Genomic DNA, 21,046 nt, shown 5'->3' with positions numbered 1-21,046 from the left:
TGATAAATGTTTTTTATAAAATATTTGTTAATACTTTTAGCTATTTTATATCCATAAATGTAAGTTTATTAATAAAATACCATATTTCTGCCTTTTTATAAGGATATGAATTGTACATACAATCAATTTCAGACTCAACCAACAAAAAGCCTCTCAGAACAATATTTATATGTTGATTTTTTTCGCCTACTCATATCATCATTTTTTACTCCTGGTTCTGTATGTTCATGTTCTGTTCTTTTGCAAACTTCATCTGTTTGTATGTTGTATACTCATTGTGTTTCAATAAAGTTCGATTTAAAAAAAGGTACGTTCTAAACGAAGCTTCAGACGTCACTGATCACGTGACTCTGGCCAAACGAATCAAGCCTCGACACGGTGCTTCTGAAGCAGCGCGTTGATCTTTCTGACACACGCACCGGAGCGTCAGCTTCAAGCGGACCATCACTACGTCTCACATCTAAAGGTGTCAAGGTAACTTTGAACTGAGTTCAGTCAATCTGGAGTTTTTCCAAGTTTTCTGTTGCTCTCTGTGAGAGAAGAGCGTTAAAGGCGGGGCTCTCCAGAGTCCAGCAAAACAGGAAACCACAGCTGGGTGTGTGTAAGTGTGCAAACCAATAGAATGCATCGTGGTGGGGGGGGGCATCACGGGCAAGAAAAAAATAAAATAATCGGTCGTACCCATGCTTCCCCGACGTCATGCCAGCGCATATTGGGAAATTCGTAGGCACCGATCGGTTTTCTATCAGCCATTTGCTGGGAGTAAGGGCGCCCTCCGTTTGCGAGGTGCGCCTGCTGCTGGCGGCACAGGGAGGAGAGGGCGGGGCGGCGGGGAGTCTCTGGCTGGCTGGAGCGGCATCTAATAACCAACTTGCAAAACAAAATAAAAACAACAAACAGATATTATGATACAGACTTATAATCTGCACCCATGTTTTTTCTACATTCTATAAAGTGAGCGCGAGAGCCCTCGGTGCGCCTGCGCGCTGCTGAAGTCAAAGTAAACTTTATTGTCATCTCCGCTACAGACAGTCCAGCATATAGAGAGACGAGACGACGAGGCTGCAGTTACAGCGGTGCAAGTAAACAAACAATAAATATAAGAAGAGTAAGAAAATAAATCTACACTTTAGGACTCGGGGTAAAGGATCAATAACAATTTAATTTATAATTTACAGTTTGATGATTTAAAGTCTCACACAACCCGTCAAAAGGGGCGGGGCCGGCTGCTTCCAAGTAGAGCACATTTCATTTATAATGATGTAAATCCAAGCCCATCATGGATTCACGATCTGAATCCTGGGTTGTGTGAAATCCCAGAAATCAACCTTAGACAAAGTGAATCTGTGAACTAAGGTGTAGGTCTGTTAGGCAGGGCCGTGCAGAGAGGTTTAAAGGGGCGGGTGCTCAAAGTTAAAAAGGGGCACATTGAACCAGGCTGAATAACAACAACACACTTTCATCAAGAATCTAATATGGGCAACAAGGCAAAGCAAACGTAGCCGATGCTTTACCTGATGGGTACAATGTTGCTGTTGAGGGGTTGCTGTGGATAGTGCTGGAGGGCAGGCAGGGCTGGACTGGGACAAAAAATCGGCCCGGGCATTTTGACTGGAGACCAACCCACCAAAAATGTGACGTCATTCATGGATAAAACCGCAAAGGATTCTGGGAACTTTTGGCAAGCGGTACTAGCGCATGCAGGCTGTCAATTGAACTCAGTTACACAGCGATAAAAAGAAACACAAAAAATGGCAAGAAGCTGCTGTATTATTAACTGCAATAGCCGGTGTTGTGCCAAAAACTGATTTATTTGCAAAGAAACTGATTGCTCGTATTTAAATTGCTATAAGTAACTTGTTGGGCTATAATATGTGAAACATATGTCAAATGCATCCCTCGTGGATGACATAAAGTCATACTGAGCTACAAACAACATTAGTGTAACAAGGTAGAAGCCGCAATCAGTCTGTGGCAGTGACTTTTATATAACCTTTATTTATGCCGTAAAAAAAAATCTAATTAACATTAAAAATGTATTTTGTAAGAAGTAGTTGGACAGCAGAAATGGCTCAAATATTACAATTATTTTTCCACTACTAATTAATTACCGTTGAGCTCAAAGGTTATATTCATACACGGTTAATGAATGTGTTTTTATGACGACGATTTGTGAGACGAACAAAGGTAAACTTACCTTTGTGATGGTCTTTCGGTGCATTTCAAGGTCCTGTACCCATCCGTCAGTAAACTGTACCTGGGCTTGTTGCAGTGACCTGAAGTTACTAAACTTCATGAGTGTATGCACTCACTCCAAGAACCGTATAATTATAAATCTGAGCGTGGTGAAAGTTGGGCAGCACGCTAACGTCTTTTGTCCCTCTGTGTGCTCGTAAGGGTCTGACCCTTTCACTCCTTTGATTTTTCCTCGTATCTTTTCTTTGTCTTTTCGTCGAGTCTGTCTTTGTACGGACCGGCATTGTTCTCCGTCGTTTTGTACATACCTTTTTTGTGCGGCAAAGAAAAAACAAGAAGGTATTGGAACCGGAGAATGAACGTTTTGCGGTGCTGCAATTGCAAATGCTTGTATTTGATGCGGTACTTGGATTGTTTTGCCAGGAGTTCCCGGCATGCAATGCGCAAAGTCACGTGGTCTGTCAATCGCTATAGGAAAAACCATCAAGCCTTTGCATGAAAACAACTGCTTTGATTTACACTGCCTTGTTGGTATATATGTATCAATCTAATAAAGTTAAACCTACACCATTCTCCCTATTCGGGATTTTAAACAGTACATAGCGGAAACAAAAAGACTGCTTGGTAGAGTTAACCTCCTGAACTATCTACAACACATGGTAGAAACCTGAAATTAAGACCAAGAACACTAGAGGTGAGACATGATCATTAATTAATATTAAAATTAATAAATGACAGATTTAGAGATATTTTCATAAAGTATTTATTTACCAAAACAATAGAAAACAGCATGGTAGCACAATATATTTTGCTAACACAGCAACCTTTAAATATGAAAGGAGACAGAGAAAGAAAGGTGAGAAAGAAGAATAAGAATAACACTTAATTGAGTTTTTGATGGCATTTTACACACAGTACTAATACAGTATCTAGAAAATATGGGAAAATACTGGCATCATATACAGTACTTACTTCTGAAGAAATTATATGGGACCCTGAAAAACAGGACACAAGTGAAAGGACAAAGAACTGTGAATGGCAATTGATGGACTTGCTCAGATGATCACAGTACTGGCATCTTTATTCCAGAAAGGAATTAGAGGAATCATATACACTAGTACTTACGTTGATGAACTTAAAAAGTTGAATGGTCTCGAACCTCTTAAACAAACAATGTATGATCAGACCCTGACAAACAGGACAGAAAGGAATAAAGATTAGATGAATATTAAAATCTATAAAGGACAGATTATGATTGAATTGTATCACCAAAGACTATTCACTCACCAATAAAAGGTCACCTACAACACTTCCACAGCAGCAACACTGAACATATCTTAAGACATGGAAACCTTTATGAAGTGAAAGGACAGTGAAGGTTGAGAAAGAATTGTACTTAATAGATTTTTTCAGACGATGACAGTACTGGTATGCTTACTCTAGAAAAATGGTTGAATCATATTCCATATAGTACTTACTTAAAATGAACACACTTCAGTCCTCCTAAAATGACTGACAGCATCTGAAATGAAACAATGACAGATTAAGACTGTAAGAATATATGTTTATAAATGCCTAATACTCCAATCTCATATTTATTCTATCTATTAAGATGGACAAATTCTAAGCATTTACCAATCACTTGACTTGTTTGAAGTGAAGGTAGATACTAAACGTATTCATTTAGGCAATAACAATAAAGCTGAATTTAATATTAACAGTAGATAATTAGGAATGTTTTGCTCATTTTTATTTCACCTCACCAGGTTACAAAAGGAGCTTTCTCAGCAGGTCACTCTTCTCAGCTACCCTGTCAATGACCATGTCAGAGTCCAATGACATGAGAATGTCCTTTTCAGTGGCCATCAGCATAAACATCTCCAGCTTGTTTGCAGACAGGCTGCTTCGGAGTCTGCTTTTAATGAACTTGAGTGTAGAGGATGTTCTTTCACAGGCAACCTGAGTGAGGGAGAGGGTCAGCAGGTACTTGTATGCCAGCCCAAGGAGACGATAGGCATCAGACAGCATGTTGAACCGCCTGAGTATTTGATAGCAGCACAGTGGGCAATTTTTGCAAGAACCACAGCTTTCGGTCACAATTTCACTTTCTTCGTCCCATTCTTCAGATCTGGCCTTTGCTGTTCTGGTCGCGTACTCATCTACATGTGATGTCTTAAGCCTTTCCCACTGTTCAGCAAAACGTTTCAGTTCTGACTGAAGGTTATTAACTGTAGCCCTGCTGTCAAATTTAAGTAGACAGGCGCTGAGGTTCTGAAATGCATTACTTGGAAGAGAAACTGTTCTGACCTGGCTAAACTTCCTGGGGTCCAACCATGCCAAATCGGCAAGAAGAGGGCCATGTATGACAAATCGTCTGTGGATTGCTTCAATAACTGTGTCCAGGATGATGTTGTGCACTTTCACCTCATATGATTTCTCAGCATTGATTTGCAACTCATCTTCAGGCATCTCTCCGGCCATGCCTTTTCTCCTTTTGGCTCTCTTTTTAGGTAGTTCAGCCTCCACTTCCATGTCTGTGTTGTTCTCCCTCTCCTCTAGTTTTTGATTTGTCTGTTTCACAAATGTGTCTGCAGCTGTCTTCACAGTTGGAAAGTCCCTGGCAATACTTTTGAGGCCATCTTGTGTGGCAGTCACCATATGATGGGCAGAGAGAATGTCCATCCCCTTTGACTGGAGGTACTTTGACAGAGGAGTTGTTGCTCAAACACTCTAAGAAATATCTGTGCTGTTAACACAGTTTCATGCTTCAAGAGACACTCTTTAAAGCCTCGTGCTTTGGCACGAACAGCTGGCTTTTCTTTTTCCCTCTTTTCAATGGCTTCCATCGTCAGCACTAATTCAATTCAATTCAATTCAATTTTATTTATATAGCGCCAAATCACAACAAAAGTCGCCTCAAGGCGCTTCATAGATACAGAGAAAAACCCAACAATCATATGACCCCCTATGAGCAAGCACTTTGGCGACAGTGGGAAGGAAAAACTCCCTTTTAACAGGAAGAAACCTCCGGCAGAACCAGGCTCAGGGAGGGGCGGCCATCTGCTGCGACCGGTTGGGGTGAGAGAAGGAAGACAGGATAAAGACATGCTGTGGAAGAGAGACAGAGGTTAATAACAGATATGATTCAATGCAGAGAGGTCTATTAATACATAGTGAGTGAGAAAGGTGACTGGAAAGGAAAAACTCAATGCATCATGGGAATCCCCCGGCAGCCTACATCTATTGCAGCATAACAAAGGGAGGATTCAGGGTCACCTGGTCCAGCCCTAACTATATGCTTTAGAAAAAAGGAAAGTTTTAAGCCTAATCTTAAAAGTAGAGATAGTGTCTGTCTCCCGAATCCAAACTGGAAGCTGGTTCCACAGAAGAGGGGCCTGAAAACTGAAGGCTCTCCCTCCCATTCTACTTTTAAATACTCTAGGAACAACAAGTAGGCCTGCAGAGCGAGAGCGGAGCGCTCTAATAGGGTGATATGGTACTACAAGGTCATTAAGATAAGATGGGGCCTGATTATTTAAGACCTTGTATGTGAGGAGCAGGATTTTGAATTCAATTCTGGATTTAACAGGAAGCCAATGAAGGGAAGCCAAAACAGGAGAAATATGCTCTCTCTTTCTAGTCCCTGTCAGGACTCTTGCTGCAGCATTTTGGATTAGCTGAAGGCTTTTCAGTGAGTTTTTTGGACATCCTGATAATAATGAATTACAGTAGTCCAGCCTGGAAGTAATAAATGCATGAACTAGTTTTTCAGCGTCACTCTGAGACAGGATATTTCTAATTTTAGAGATGTTGCGCAAATGGAAGAAAGCAGTCTTACATATTTGTTTAATATGTGCGTTGAAGGACATGTCCTGGTCAAAAATGACTCCAAGGTTCCTCACAGCGTTACTGGAGGCCAAGGTAATGCCATCCAGAGTAAGAATCTGATTAGATACCATATTTCTAAGATTTTCAGGGCCGAGTACAATAACCTCAGTTTTATCTGAATTAAGAAGCAGAAAGTTAGCGGCCATCCAGGTCTTTATGTCTTTAAGACATTCCTGCAGTTTAACTAATTGGTGTGTGTTATCTGGCTTCATGGACAGATAGAGCTGGGTGTCATCTGCATAGCAGTGAAAATGTATGCTATGTCTTCTAATGATACTGCCTAAGGGAAGCATGTATAATGTAAACAGAATTGGTCCTAGCACTGAACCCTGTGGAACTCCATAATTAACCTCAGTGTGTGAAGAGGACTCTCCATTTACATGAACAAATTGGAGTCTATTAGATAGATATGATACAAACCACTGCAGCGCAGTACTTGTAATACCTACAGCATGTTCTAATCGCTCTAATAGGATATTATGATCAACAGTATCGAACGCTGCACTGAGGTCTAGCAGGACAAGCACAGAGATGAGTCCACTGTCAGAGGCCATAAGAAGATCATTTGTAACCTTCACTAAAGCTGTTTCTGTGCTGTGCTGAGCTCTGAAACCTGACTGAAACTCTTCAAATAAACCATTCCTCTGCAGATGATCTGTTAGCTGTTTGACAACTACTCTTTCAAGGATTTTTGATATGAAAGGAAGGTTGGAGATTGGCCTATAATTAGCTAAGACTGCTGGGTCTAGAGATGGCTTTTTGAGTAAAGGTTTAACTACAGCCAGCTTGAAGGCCTGTGGTACATAGCCGATTATTAGAGATAGGTTGATCATATTTAAGATCGAAGAATTAATTAATGGCAGGACTTCTTTGAGCAGTTTTGTAGGAATGGGGTCTAAAAGACACGTTGATGGTTTGGAGGAAGTAATTATTGAAGTTAACTCAGAAAGATCAATTGGAGAAAAAGAGTCTAACTTAATATCAATGGTACTAAGAGTAGCTGTAGATAATATTACATCTGTGGGATGATTATTGGTAATTTTTTCTCTAATGATAAAAATTTTATTTGTGAAGAAGTTCATGAAGTCATTACTAGTTAACGTTAAAGGGATGGTTGGCTCAAAAGAGCTCTGACTTTTTGTCAGCCTGGCTACAGTGCTGAAGAGAAACCTAGGGTTGTTCTTATTTTCTTCAATCAGTGATGAATAGTAAGATGTTCTGGCTTTGCGGAGGGCTTTCTTATAAAGCAGCAAACTATTTCTCCAGGCTAAATGATGATCCTCTAGATTTGTGACACGCCATTTCCTCTCCAGATTACGAGTCATCTGCTTTAGGGTACGTGTTTCAGAATTATACCACGGAGTCAGGTACTTCTGATTTGAGGCCTTAGTTTTCACAGGAGCTACAGTATCCAGAGTCGTACGTAGTGAGGAGGTGAAATTATTAACAAGATAATCAACGAAGAGGCCATCATCTGGTTTTTCAAAATGTCCAAAGATTTTCTGGAGGGCATCATGCTTGGCCCACCACCGTGTCTCACCTATTGGACTGAGGCGTCTGTGTCTTGTGTTTTCGGTTTGTTTCTCCCACAGATTAACCCTGTGATGGGACTCCTTGATGAACACAGCTATGTCATTAAGTAAATTAAAGAGTGATCCACTTTCAATGACACTTTGTGTTGTGTCAGCAATCACAAGATTAAGTATGTGTGCATAGCACCACACATGCACCACACCACACCACACATGAGTTGGAGACTGGGCAGTCATAAGTGCTGAAAAGCCTTTGTACTGGCCCTGCATATTTGAAGCACCATCTGTTGCATTCCCAATGCACATGGCCTTGTCTAGATTCAGATGCTCTAAAACTCCAGAAAGCAAGTTTACAAAGTACTGCCCCGTGGATGCTTCGCACCTCACTATGGAGACAAGCCTCTCCTGCACAGACTCAGTAACATACCTGATGATTACTGAACACTGATCATAACCTGTGATGTCTTGGGTTGTGTCTAGCTGAACAGAAAACATCCCAGCTTTCTGGACATCACTGGCGATGCTCTCTTGAAGGAGATGGCCAAGTGCATCAATCACTGAGTTGACAGTTGTTTTGGAGAGTAGGGTGATGAGAGATCCTCTACCTCTTGATCCACTGGTCTGATGCAACTTCTTGCTTTTTTCAATGCAGTCATTCAAATGTTCTCCAAGGCACATATCATACTTGCCTAATAACACAATCAGTTCCAGAAAGTTACCATGATCGATGGTGTTATCACCTAAAGTGTATGCAGCCTCATTCTCCACATGCCTATAGCTGAGTCCCCTCTTCCCAAGTACTTTGATCACATCCACTATACGCTCTAAAACTTGCCGTCTCTTTTTCACTTGTGCTCTGTGAGCTGACAACTGACTGCCAGCAAACAAGCTCCTGATGTTGCCTTTTGAGCACCTTAAGAAAAAAGCTTCAGCACAGGTCTGGTGTGTATTGCTCTTTTCATGCTCCTCTGTGCGCAGATGTATATGTCGCCAGTCACTCATGCCTGTTATAAATGTGCTGGTGTCAGTCAGCCTTGCAAATGCCAGACACACAAAGCAGAACAATAAATGGCGTTCTTTGCAATAAGTAAGCCACTTCCTGTTGGTGCCATCTTTACAGCTGAACACCCTCATCACAACTGCACTGCTACTGTTCTGCTGTGGGTGGTAATCTAAGAAGGCCTGTAATATGGCAGGTTCAGGGCGAGCAAAGTCATCGATGCCCTGGCTCTCACTCTCTTGCTCTTCCATCTCTCTCTCCTGCTCTTCCATCTCTCTCTCCTGCTCTTCCATCTCTCTCTCTTGTTCCATCTCTCTCTCCTGCTCTTCCATCTCTCTCTCTTGTTCCATCTCTCTCTTGCTCTTCCATCTCTCTCTCTTGCTCTTCCATCTCTCTCTCTTGTTCCATCTCTCTCTTGCTCTTCCATCTCTCTCTCTTGCTCTTCCATCTCTCTCTCCTGCTCTTCCATCTCTCTCTTGCTCTTCCATCTCTCTCTCTTGTTCCATCTCTCTCCTGCTCTTCCATCTCTCTCTCCTGCTCTTCCATCTCTCTCTCTTGTTCCATCTCTCTCTCTTGTTCCATCTCTCTCCTGCTCTTCCATCTCTCTCTCCTGCTCTTCCATCTCTCTCTCTTGTTCCATCTCTCTCTTGCTCTTCCATCTCTCTCTCTTGCTCTTCCATCTCTCTCTCTTGCTCTTCCATCTCTCTCTCTTGTTCCATCTCTCTCTTGCTCTTCCATCTCTCTCTCTTGCTCTTCCATCTCTCTCTCCTGCTCTTCCCTCTCTCTCCTGCTCTTCCATCTCTCTCTCTTGTTCCATCTCTCTCTTGCTCTTCCATCTCTCTCTCTTGCTCTTCCATCTCTCTCTTGCTCTTCCATCTCTCTCTCTTGTTCCATCTCTCTCTTGCTCTTCCATCTCTCTCTCTTGCTCTTCCATATCTCTCTCTTGCTCTTCCATCTCTCTCTCCTGCTCTTCCATCTCTCTCTTGCTCTTCCATCTCTCTCTCTTGCTCTTCCATCTCTCTCTTGCTCTTCCATCTCTCTCTCTTGTTCCATCTCTCTCTTGCTCTTCCATCTCTCTCTCTTGCTCTTCCATATCTCTCTCTTGCTCTTCCATCTCTCTCTCCTGCTCTTCCATCTCTCTCTTGCTCTTCCATCTCTCTCTCTTGCTCTTCCATCTCTCTCTCTTGCTCTTCCATCTCTCTCTCTTGCTCTTCCATCTCTCTCTCTTGCTCTTCCATCTCTCTCTCCTGCTCTTCCATCTCTCTCTCTTGCTCTTCCATCTCTCTCTCTTGCTCTTCCATCTCTCTCTCTTGCTCTTCCATCTCTCTCTCTTGCTCTTCCATCTCTCTCTGCTGCTCTTCTGTCTCCTCTGTCACAGACTTCTCCACTTTTGATGATAAATCAGCCTGGTGCAACATGTAAGGATTGGCACAATTTGTTAAGATTTTGAGAAGTTTGAGAAACTAACCTTAAGCATAAAATAAAATTTACTATCAGTAACTTCATAGCACCCGCCCAGCAGTATATAAACTCCGTCATGCTAGTTACGCTGTACGAGTTATTCTAAGCGACTGTATAAAGTCACCACAACGAAAACAAACTACAACTAAAATTAGTTTATATCTGACACAGATAGACAGCAGGTCATAACTTCTTACCTGAAGTTCAGTTCCTCTGCCACTATGACCGGCAGCCACCTCAGGTCTCTCGTCCTGCCTCCCCTTTCCTTCATCCACCTGCTGGCCTCCACCACTTGCTGATCTTGCTAAATCTATGGAAGCTATGCCATAGCTACCACCAAACAATTCAGTAATTTTCACACATTTGGCAGCGTCTGCCTGAAGGGCTTGTTTCTTTTTGGCCCTAATTTTTTCGGCACCTCCTTTCCTTTTTTTGTTCTCCATTTTCTTTAGTTCGTCTATAAGATTGCTAAACAAGGGGGAGGGTGCATCCGACCTCCTCGGCTGTAATTGGTCCAGCCCAGAGTCGATCATGACCAATTGGCCAATCCAACGCCTTTCATTGTTTATACCCTTCCCAAAAAAAAAAAAAAGAAAAAAAGAAATCGGTCGGCCCATAAAAACAAAAAATCGCCAGCGGCCCACCGGGCAAGTGTGTATGCCCGATGGCCAGTCCAGCTATGAGGGCAGGGCTGTGTTGGTCTGAGACTGTAGACATTAAAAAGTCCACAGGAGAGATGGTAGCTGATTAAACAAGTGTCATGAGATAATAACTAAATGCAAAGATTGGTGACAGCGCTTGGAACCATAAGCCAACAAAAACTGTGAGAAATAATTTAAGCTCTGCCTGTGAATTACTCTTTGCTTCTCTTCTTCCTTCCATCCCATCATTTCATATATCACTCTGCACTTGCTGTCTATGTGAGAACAAGGCACAACTTGCTATTGCAATAAACTATAATCTAATTATCCACACCTAACAACTCTTACACTTAATCTATAATAAAATGATGACAGAAAAATGTTATAGCCCTGCCTTTAGTAGCCTCACACAGCTCTGCTGTTTCCTCCTCATGTCCTTACCAGCCATGTCTGCACAATGTTATATCATGAGTAATACTTTTTTAAAATCCATCTAAATAAAACACACACATGCACACACAGGGACATTTTAGACCTTCTTCAGAATACTGTATATACTATGGGCATCCTTACATTATTATTTATTACTAGAGCTACAATAATAAAGCAAAGAGGAGGGGGAAGTAATAAATATGAAATAATGTATTTATGATGATTCCATTTGTTTCACTATCCACTCTGTGCAGGGCAAAGCTTATTACATGTTTAAACTGTAGAGATACAATCATTTTACTGCTGTAAAATCCAACTTTTGTCTTATTTAAAATATAAATCTAATATAATCTGCTTCTTAATGTATGTTCTTTAAAATACAGCGTTTTTAATATATTATAATTATAATAATGCATAATTATGTGGACATGCATATTAGATCGTTTTTTAGTGAAATATAATCCCCCTAGAAAGGCAGGAAAAGCCCGGAAACTTACTTTAAAACTAAATATGTTCCCTAAAACGGTGACAGAGCTACAGACCCATGACAGCCTTACACAGGTAGCCAGCAGCTATGACCAGCACTACTTGTGCAGTTAATAAAAGGACAGGTAATGTTTGTCGCGCTGTTGCACACACAGCACGCTCGTTTGTTTCAGTTCGTCAGTTGCAACAAGACAGCTTACCAACGTGTACGTAATAAGCTAATACTCCTGTGTGCTACACACTACAGTGTGCGCTGTACACCTACTTACTGGTTGTGTCGCATCAGTCTGTGTCTCTGAGTTAACTTGTGTTTCTCCTACAGCTCCGGACCGCTAAAAATGCGCGTGCTCTTTGTGAGCTCGTTCCCGGCTCGTAACCAGCGCGTTCTGCCGTCAAGGGCGATCATTGGTTAAATGTGATCATGTGACTGATGCAAGCCAGATCCTTTTATTTAGCAAAACTGTGATTAATAGTTAAATATTATTGTTGAGGGGCACAGACAGGACTCCGCACGCACACACACATTAAAAAAAATAAATAATAATAATTAAAAAAAAAAAAAGTTGCCTCAACAAAAGGGCACCTTGGGCACCCATCAGGAAAGGGGCGGGTGCTCAAGCCCCTCTAGCCCCCCCACTCTGCACGTGCCTGCTGTTAGGTTAATTGTGCTGATCCTCGGGTTGGGGGATTTGTGTTTGTACTGGAGCGCAAAATTCAAACCAATGGAAGATGGACAACAAAAGTTCAAAGCCATCAGGTGCTCAGGTTAGAAAAAAGAGAAAAGATGCAGGTAAGCAGACGTGTGATTGGATAATGGCAGCTCATCCTGAACCAATCAGACTAAACTCCAAACAATACATTATGTTACAGATTTTAATATTAATTAGTCATTGTTACTTGTTGATTTGTCCTTTTCTCATTGTGTGACGAATTATGACGACTGTTTGGTAGCTGTTATTGTCTCTCTCTCTCTCTTCATGTGTGTTTCTCTGGTGAAACAATAGTTTTGTGTTAATGTTAGGGCTGCACGATTTTGCATAAAATGAGAATCACGATTTTTTGGCTTAGAATTGAGATCATGATTCTCTCATAACAATAAATAAACATAAAACAACAAATGTCTCACGTTTTGTTGTTGCAGCAAAATGTTGTCTTGCTTGAAATTCCGTCTCCACCGTTGCTCGACGCTGCGTGTACAGAGCAGGTAGTGCAACAATAGAAAAATAGTTGTGGGACGGCACTGTGTAGCGTTTGTCTAGGGTGTTGATCGTTTTCCTAAATCCCTCGTTTTGCACAGTGTTGATGGAGCCATATCTTTGGTCAGGTGATAAGTGATAGCCTCCGTAATGTCTTTGTGCCTGCGGGAGTTCGACGTGTATAGGGAAGCGCTGTATAAGGTTCCCGTTATTGATGTTTGGGTGGTTGACCGGGACGGATTTTCTCCTGTCACTTTCTCGTCATCCCTGACGTGCTCTCCATTGTTGTTTCCCTGCTAATTTTAGCATCACACGGCACAGCTTCTGTATCACGTGGTATAAGGCTCCGCCCTTGTCATTTGTTGAGCAGGAAGAGTGAGCGCTTGTTTTCATGCAGAGTACGTCCCGGATCAAAATGTGAAGTTTTACAAATCACCACTTCTTTAGTGAATATCATTTCAGTCTCAGACAACCTCGTTTCTCTTACAGAGGTTGAATGCACCTTCTGCGGATGGCGGTACCACACAGTGTGCGTGGACTTCCCCTGCACAGAAGGCAACTACAAATGCTGTGAATGCTAAATAAAGAGAAACAAATGATCCCTGTTGTCTTTGCTTGATGATTGGTTTGAGTCTTGACAATCCACATTGCTGGCGTTGCATCTTTCAATGCCAGCAATGGCAGGTATCAGTGCTCAAACCTTTTGTGTTTGTTTCCAACAAGTTGCCCACCTCGGGAAACAAAAATGTGTTCTTTTACTTGTCAGATGAACATATGAGACACTTTGACTCTTCAGTGCAGTGTGGAGCCTAACAAAGATCTGTTTTGTGTCCCAGCTGATCAGCAGGAGGAGGAGAGTCTGACGGAGCAGCAGAGGAACATTTTCAGCTACTTGGACTCAGCTCAGCCACTACAGAGGAAACAATGAGCTCAACACAGAAGGTGACAGACAGAGCAGGACCATATGACCAAAGATATTTATCACCATATACATTTGAACATTTGCCATAACGATGTAGCTGACGATATAATTGACACCAGACAAAATACTTTACAGCTGCACAACTTTATTAAAAACCCATCAATGTATTTTCACTGAAACAAGCAGCTGTTGTTTATGTGCATTAAAGTTATATAAAAATATAACAGTGCAAATGCAAATTCCTCGCTGACAGTTTAACCAAAAGGCGTTTCCAGTGGAAACTGGCCGACACATCCTGAGCATAACCATGTATAATATCCACTAAACTTCAGAAGAGGTTATACAGTCGTGGCCAAAAGGTTTGAGAATTGCATAAATATTGGAACCTGGAGAAGTTGCTGCTTAAGTTTTTATAATAGCATTTTGCCTGCACTCCAGAATGTTATGAGGAGTGATCAGATGAACTGCATCGTCCTTCTTTGCCATGAAAACGAACTTAATCCCCAAAACGCCTTACCACTGCATTTCATTGCTGTCATCAAAGGACCTGCTGAGACCATTTCAGTGATCGTCTTCTTAACTCAGGTGAGAATGTTGGCGAGCACGAGGCTGGAGATCATCATGGCTGTATCCCGATTCAGGTTCTGCAGCTTTAAAGTCCTCAAGGGCCGCGTACTCAAAGACCGCTAAGGCCGAAGTGCGAGGCTCGTAGGCTCGTGAAATGGGACGTCTAGTCTCCGTCGCGCTGCCCAGGTTGCCTAGCAACCATGATACTAACAGCTGGAAACGTTTCATACAGCTTTGTTTGACAGAAATGAAGGAGAACATGTTGGTACTAAATGTGGCTCAATGCTTACATATATGTGTAAAAAGCAAATGTAGGAGGTGTGATAACTGTCTGATAGAATGAAGAGTAGACTGATATATGAAATATTCCTTTATTGGGTGAGAAAATCAGACCATGTCATAACTGTTGTAAGTCACACAGAATAGATATCAGAGCCTTAACCCTTTAGAGCCGATCGGAGCGGGCACGCTCTGTTTTGCGTAACTATTTTTAAATCCCAGTAGCACTGAAACCACGTAAGCTAGCGCAAAAAAATTTTTTTTGCATATGAAACCGGATGAGTTGTACTTACATCTTATGCCATCAGCTTGTCCTAGGTCACGGTTTCCTTCCACATAAAGCTTTGCAAAAACTGCATAAAAAGCGCTTGCAGGAACAAAAACATAATATTCCAGAAACACGCTTTACCGATCCGATCAGCTGTTCGTAACGCTTCCTACGTTGGAATAGACATCAGCACGAACTTTTGCATTTCCGCCATTACCTGCCCGAAACCGGAAGTGACGTCATTTTCGCGGAAATGTATTCTTTTTTGCCATCAGAGCCCCAGGGTCTATACTGGTCTTTTTAAAAGTTATCTTTGACTTTATGACTTTCTGTGTCGTTTCTGGGATGCTTAGGACTCATATTGCACTGCTGGAAATAGTTTATTTTGATGCATATGCTGCTTTTTTGCAAATTTGCAGTATAATATTTATTTTCGTTTTTCCTGCAGTGTATAAAAATTGGTGTATTTCAAAAATAAAACTATGAATACACTCAAAATAAATTTCCTGTGGTGGGAAACTATTTTGTGCACCTTTTTTGTATTTACAGTTTTGACGGATAAGCCTCTTAAATTTCTCTAACTAGAAATATATGTTAAAACAGCAAAAACGATTTTCAATTTTTTTGTAGTTTATTGCACTTTTTTGCAATTTATGTAATTACTATGCACTTAATGAATACATATTATTAAAATCTGGGCTATAATGGTTGTATTGATGTATAGCAAATTGAAATGCTCCCAAAAATGGCTCCACAGCATGTAAAAATATAATATAAGCTGTGGCGGACTTGGTTCGACCACAGCCCAGAGTACCGGGCTGTGGTCGACTCCTTTGTCACGTGGTGTGAGCAGAATCATCTGCAGCTCAACGTGGCAAAGACCAAGGAACTGATCGTGGACTTCAGGAAGACCAGGAAACACTTGACCCCTGTTTCAATCCAGGGGGTCAGTGTTGACATTGTGGAGGACTATAAATACCTTGGAGTACACATTGACAATAACTGGACTGGGCTAAAAACACCACAGCACTTTACAGGAAGGGCCAGAGTCGTCTCTATTTTTTGAGGCGACTGAGGTCCTTCAACATCTGCCAGAAAATGCTGAGGATTTTCTATGAGTCTGTGGTGGCCAGTGCGATCCTCTATGCTGTTGCATGCTGGGGGAGCAGGCTGAGGGTCGCAGATGCCAACAGACTTAATAAACTGATCCGTAAGGCCAGCAATGTTGTGGGGATGGAGCTGGACTCCCTCAAGGTGGTGTCGGAGAGGTGGATGCTGTCCAAGATAAAGACAATGTTGGATAACACCTCCCACCCACTCCATGACATGCTGGTCAGTCACAGGAGCTCGTTCAGTGAGAGACTGAGATTACCGAAAAGCACCACTGAACGACACAGGAAATCATTCCTGCCTGTGGCCATCTCCCTGTACAACGCATCCACTTAACACACTGTTTGCTGCTACAACTGCACATGTTTCTTTCCAAATATTTATTTATAAGTGACTTATGTATGTATGTATGTATATATATGTATATATTGTACTATTCTTAGTTAGCGTATTGTCTGTCTTGTCTTAATGTTGGTTTAAAATGGAGCACTGTAACAAAAAATAATTTCCCCCAGGGATCAATAAAGTATTCTGATTCTGATTCTATGGTAGGTCTTAAAGGGTTAAACAGGGTGACTTCTGCTAAATGGGTCAAACTGGGCAGAAAGTCTACAAACACATAACATCCTTATAGAATATGATGTAACACTATAGATCAACTTAGCTCAGAATATATAAAGCATATAAACAGTTACAGCAATATGATGCAACAAACACAGCAGCTACTGATCCAAAATACTCAAAGCTTCATAGAACTGAAACCAACATTTATTTTTAGCTCCATTCTGCTGCTGATACAGACTTTAGGTTTCTGAACATTAAACTTGTTGCTGCCTTTCATAGTGTGTAACTTGAAGGCCCTGAGTACTTTCTCCCACACTGGAAACACTGGGATGATAACATTATTTGAACATTACCTAATAAGACTGATTCAGCACAGACAGTTATGTTAAACTTTCCTAGCAGTCCTTCACAAACAGGGAACAGTCTGTCTATTCTCTCCATCTGTCAGCTGCTGCTGGCTCTTCCTCCTTGTTAAGAAAAATACTCTAAAACACTTCTTCAGTAAAGACTCAGAGAAGAGAAACACACAGAACTTCTTGCTAGCAAGGGCAGTCTCCAGAACTGAGACTCGCACTAAGAAACTGCGCCGGTCTTTATTTATACTTCAGTGAGCGTTTGTTCTTTACATTGGAATGTGGAGGTGTACGTGTGTGTGTGTGTGTGTGTGTGTTGCTGATCAAAGGGTCATATAACATGAAAGCACAAAAGGAAACATCCTTGGTCAGGAAGAGGGTAATCTCCCCCTCACCCTAGATGGTTCACCCTAGATAACACAGTGAAGAAGTCCAGCAGTTCATCTAGACAAAAAGGCACTTAGACTAAAACAGACATAGCTATGTTAAAACAATAAAACAAGGATTAGACATTCTTTCACTATGTCACCAACTAGACACTAATGATTACATGCAGTATTCTACCATATACAAACTTATATTATTAAAAGATTATACTGACGTCTAAATACAATTTCCTATTGACACTCCCTCCTGTTGTCAGAAAAACTTTTAAGTGAAATATCAGTTTGTAACATCTTGTCGTACATTTTCTGTCACATCGTCATTAATCACACAAAGTCTTCATGTTCCAACAGGTCAGAGTCATCATCATCATTTGTCACGGCTGTATATGCAGCAACAGTGGAAAATATTATGCGGTTAATCATGAGTTTTAGACATGGCAATATAAACGTTACAAAGACACAAAATAAAAGTAAGAATATCCCAACTCCAATGAGTAGCCTTTTTAGCACCTGTAACCAGGAGCCAGTGTAAAGCCAAGAAAACCAGTCACTCGGCATCCATCATCCGTCATCCAATCTGCCAGAGTGGTTTCACGAATCGATTTATCTAGTGGCTCGCTAGTAACTGGTAGCGGAAAAGGTCTCCCATGTATAATCTCAAATGGGGACAGCTTGTTGCTTCCTTGTGTTATTCTCATCCACATCTTGACCAGGCCCAAACATTCTGGCCATGGTCTGCCAGTTTCTTCCATTATTTTCCTGAGCCTTTGTTTTATAGTGCCATTTGTTCTCTCCACTAATCCTGCACTCTGTGGATGATAGGCACAATGATGTTTCAAACTGAAACCTAATTCTTCAGATGCTTTACTGATCACATCATTTACAAAATGGGTTCCATTATCTGATCTTATCAGAGTAGGAATTCCATATGTTGGAATGAAATGATTGCATAGACACTTTGCAACTGAGATTGCGTCTGCTTTTTTCACTGGGTATATTTCCGGCCATTTTGAGAATACATCTATAATTACTAGAGCATATTTTGAGCCCTGACACTCATTCAATTCAATAAAATCCATGTGGATTGTATGAAATGGATGAGGTGGTGTAGGAAAATGTCCTCTTTTTGGTCTTAAATTACCTTGGGTATTATGTTTTTGGCAGGTCATACATGTTCTCACATATTCTTTTGCTGAAGTTTCAAAATTTATAGCATAAAATTGTTGGGTTATTATAAAGGTCATCCCTCCTGTTGAGACATGACTTAAACCATGGCTCACTAGAGCGGCGTTAGTTAACAGTTAGGTATTCTAAACTTTCCTAGCCGTCCTTCACAAACAGGGAACAGTCTGTCTATTCTCTCCATCTGTCAGCTGCTGCTGGCTCTTCCTCCTCCTCTTCCTCACACACTGCTGAGTTTGTCCTGGTGGATCATCAGGGCTGCAAAGCCTCACAGATGATGTGCAGCAGTGGCTCCCTCAGTCTGTCCTCACTCTGGACACTTGCAGTCGTCACACATGGAAATCAAATGTGTGATAAGCTGCAGGATTCAAACACAAGTGTAACTTATAAACACATGTTCATACTTTTATTCCACAATCAGAGAGAAAGAAACAGAGAGAGAGTGCAGGACAGACAGACAGGTGACAGTCTCAGGTGTACACACTGCTACACAACAGCACAGAGAAGCAGGATTTAGTGTTTGTGTTATTACGAGTGTAAACAAGAAGAGTTCCAGATGGTGCAGTGGACACATGTGTGACTGCTGTGATTAAAGCATCTTTCTTTCAGCTTAACGAGTGAACCGTCAGCTCGTTCAAACACACGTTAAAGTCCGTTTGGCTCGACACCACCGAACAGAGGCAGCAATATAACACAGCTAACATTAACAGTGCAGTGGATCCTGCTTGTGCCGTGATGTTCAGGACTGCAAACCGAGCAGCATCACTGACTTTCAGCCTGTTGTGTTTGTGGATATATGACTGACTTTAATTATCCACAAAATCATCACATTCTCTGTCAGATGAAGGTCGACTATTGAACGGCGTATATTTTAAAGGCTTTAAAACCAAGTTAACGCTGAAAGTACTAACATCACTAATGTCACATAACTTTGCCGACATGTGGCCAACAGTAATGTTTTAATGTTCTTCATTATTAAACATTTGCACATAAATAAGTGACATAATATTCAGAACTTACTTTTGAAAGTTTACTCTTTGGCCGCTCCACTTCTTTGAAGTGTCTCCCAGTCCCAATGCACTTGTTAGCATGTTTTGGTTCGTGTCTCCCCAGAAACATTTCCGTTGTGTTGTGTGTGCTTTTGTAGCGTTTTTCTTTTTGCAGCGTTTGTCTTTTTGCAAGTGTTTTCTGAAGTTGCAGTCCGTTTGGCCTCTCAGGGCCACCGTATATTTGACACATTTAAGGAAAATACTAATAAAATAAAATAAAATAAAATAAATGTTCCCTTTAGAAATTCCCCTATAAAATAGTTGGTTTTTTTTCAATCACTAATCTTAGCAGTAGGATTTACATGAAAAGAGAAATAAACTAAGTTTGAGTGAAAATGTAAATTTCTTGAACTCTCTGGGCAACCGATTCAGTGACTCAAATGACTCAAAAAACTTGATTCATTTTAGTGAGTGACTCATTCAAAGACTCGATTCAGTAAAAAGAATAGAAATTACCATCACTACAAGCTTCATTTTAAATTTATGTGAGAAGTCACATGAAGTCCCAATTTACACATATGTGCTGGTTCCCATTTTAGTAAGATATTTGTTAAAGAATTGATTTTCTGTCAGCTCACTAATAAGGCAAAATGGTAGCACTCAACATTGAGATTAGCATTATGCACAACAATGTGCATAATCTGAATGTCTCAGTTGTTTGTTTTAAAATCCATTGTTCTATAATTTTAAAAAAAAGTGGTCCAAAAGGATTTTTCTGCTCTTTCCATACACCAATACTGTGAACATGTGTGTCAAAATTTGATTTATATTATATTATTTAAAGAATTACACATTTTTCACAAACTGAAACAAAATCCTTTAAGTGGAATCAATGTCAGTGAATGAAGCACAAAGGACAGTGTTAGTAAAGTCTGATTTATTTATTTTTTTCATGTTCAGGGCATGAAAAAATAAAGAATCACAAGTTTACATTTATGCACAGGAAACATAAAATCAGTATTTTTCAGAAAGTATTTCCAGCAGAACCATTAACAGAATATGAAATCCCTAAAATTTTCCATTACTTCCTCAAAATTTAGTGATGATTTTCTAAAAACATTTGGTGGAGAGTTTCCATTTGAGTTACCTGATCTTTAATGATTGGATGTAAAACTTTGGAGTTAAAACCTTAGTAGTTTAAAAAATAGAGGATTTTGGCTTATTAAGGTAACTTCAGCGTCAACCCTGTTTTTTCTGGACTGCAATGCTGATTCACAATCTCAAATGCATATTATCTGCTACCATCTATCTATTATCAAACTGCATATTAATCACATGTCCTTTTCACATGTCCTATAACAGCGTTAGATTTTACTGGCATGTCTTTTATAGTCTTTTTAGATTTTTCATCACCATTTGCTAACATCTCTGGTGAGGATGTTAATAGGATCATTTTCTGTGGAAGAGGTGGAAACCCTGGGTTAACTTAGCAAGTTGATAACTGTTTATCCCGATCATCAGTGTTAGGGTAAATAAATCCAGATAAATACTAATGAGAGGTGAATGTGTGTGTGAATGGGTGGATGACTGGATG

The 21,046-nt window shown here is 40.8% G+C and overlaps 2 protein-coding genes and 1 long non-coding RNA gene across 5 annotated transcripts in view; 1 reads left to right on the top strand and 2 right to left on the bottom strand.

The window, feature by feature from the left end:
- LOC145419375 (protein NLRC3-like) overlaps nt 1-21,046 on the bottom strand; it is a 177,604-nt gene that overhangs the window by 103,837 nt on the left and 52,721 nt on the right. The gene's annotated exons all lie outside the window — the stretch shown is intronic.
- Nucleotides 272-13,973, top strand: LOC145423964 (uncharacterized). Of its 3 annotated transcripts, XR_013904911.1 has the most exons (3): nt 272-474; nt 13,139-13,230; nt 13,322-13,973. It is a non-coding gene; the product is annotated as an uncharacterized LOC145423964 (long non-coding RNA). The 3 variants fall into 3 exon arrangements; XR_013904909.1 differs by lacking the exon at nt 13,139-13,230; XR_013904908.1 differs by having other exon boundaries at nt 13,139-13,973.
- Nucleotides 2,944-7,679, bottom strand: LOC145423824 (uncharacterized). Its single transcript, XM_080296731.1, has 3 exons — nt 3,675-7,679; nt 3,322-3,384; nt 2,944-3,191 (listed from the first exon to the last, which is right to left on the bottom strand). The coding sequence occupies exon 1, from the start codon at nt 4,876-4,878 to the stop codon at nt 3,964-3,966; it is 915 nt and encodes a 304-aa protein (XP_080152857.1). The 5' UTR covers nt 4,879-7,679; the 3' UTR covers nt 2,944-3,191; nt 3,322-3,384; nt 3,675-3,963.

This window comes from Astatotilapia calliptera, chromosome 3, assembly GCF_964374335.1.
Source record: "Astatotilapia calliptera chromosome 3, fAstCal68.1, whole genome shotgun sequence".
Classification (NCBI taxonomy): domain Eukaryota; kingdom Metazoa; phylum Chordata; class Actinopteri; order Cichliformes; family Cichlidae; genus Astatotilapia; species Astatotilapia calliptera.
Note: the sequence above shows the minus strand (reverse complement) of the source record. Positions and strands in the feature narration are given on the sequence as shown.

Coding starts and splice junctions, on each gene's coding strand:
- LOC145423824 (XM_080296731.1), bottom strand. CDS start 4,878: ATGGACATTCTCTCTGCCCATCATATGGTGACTGCCACACAAGATGGC.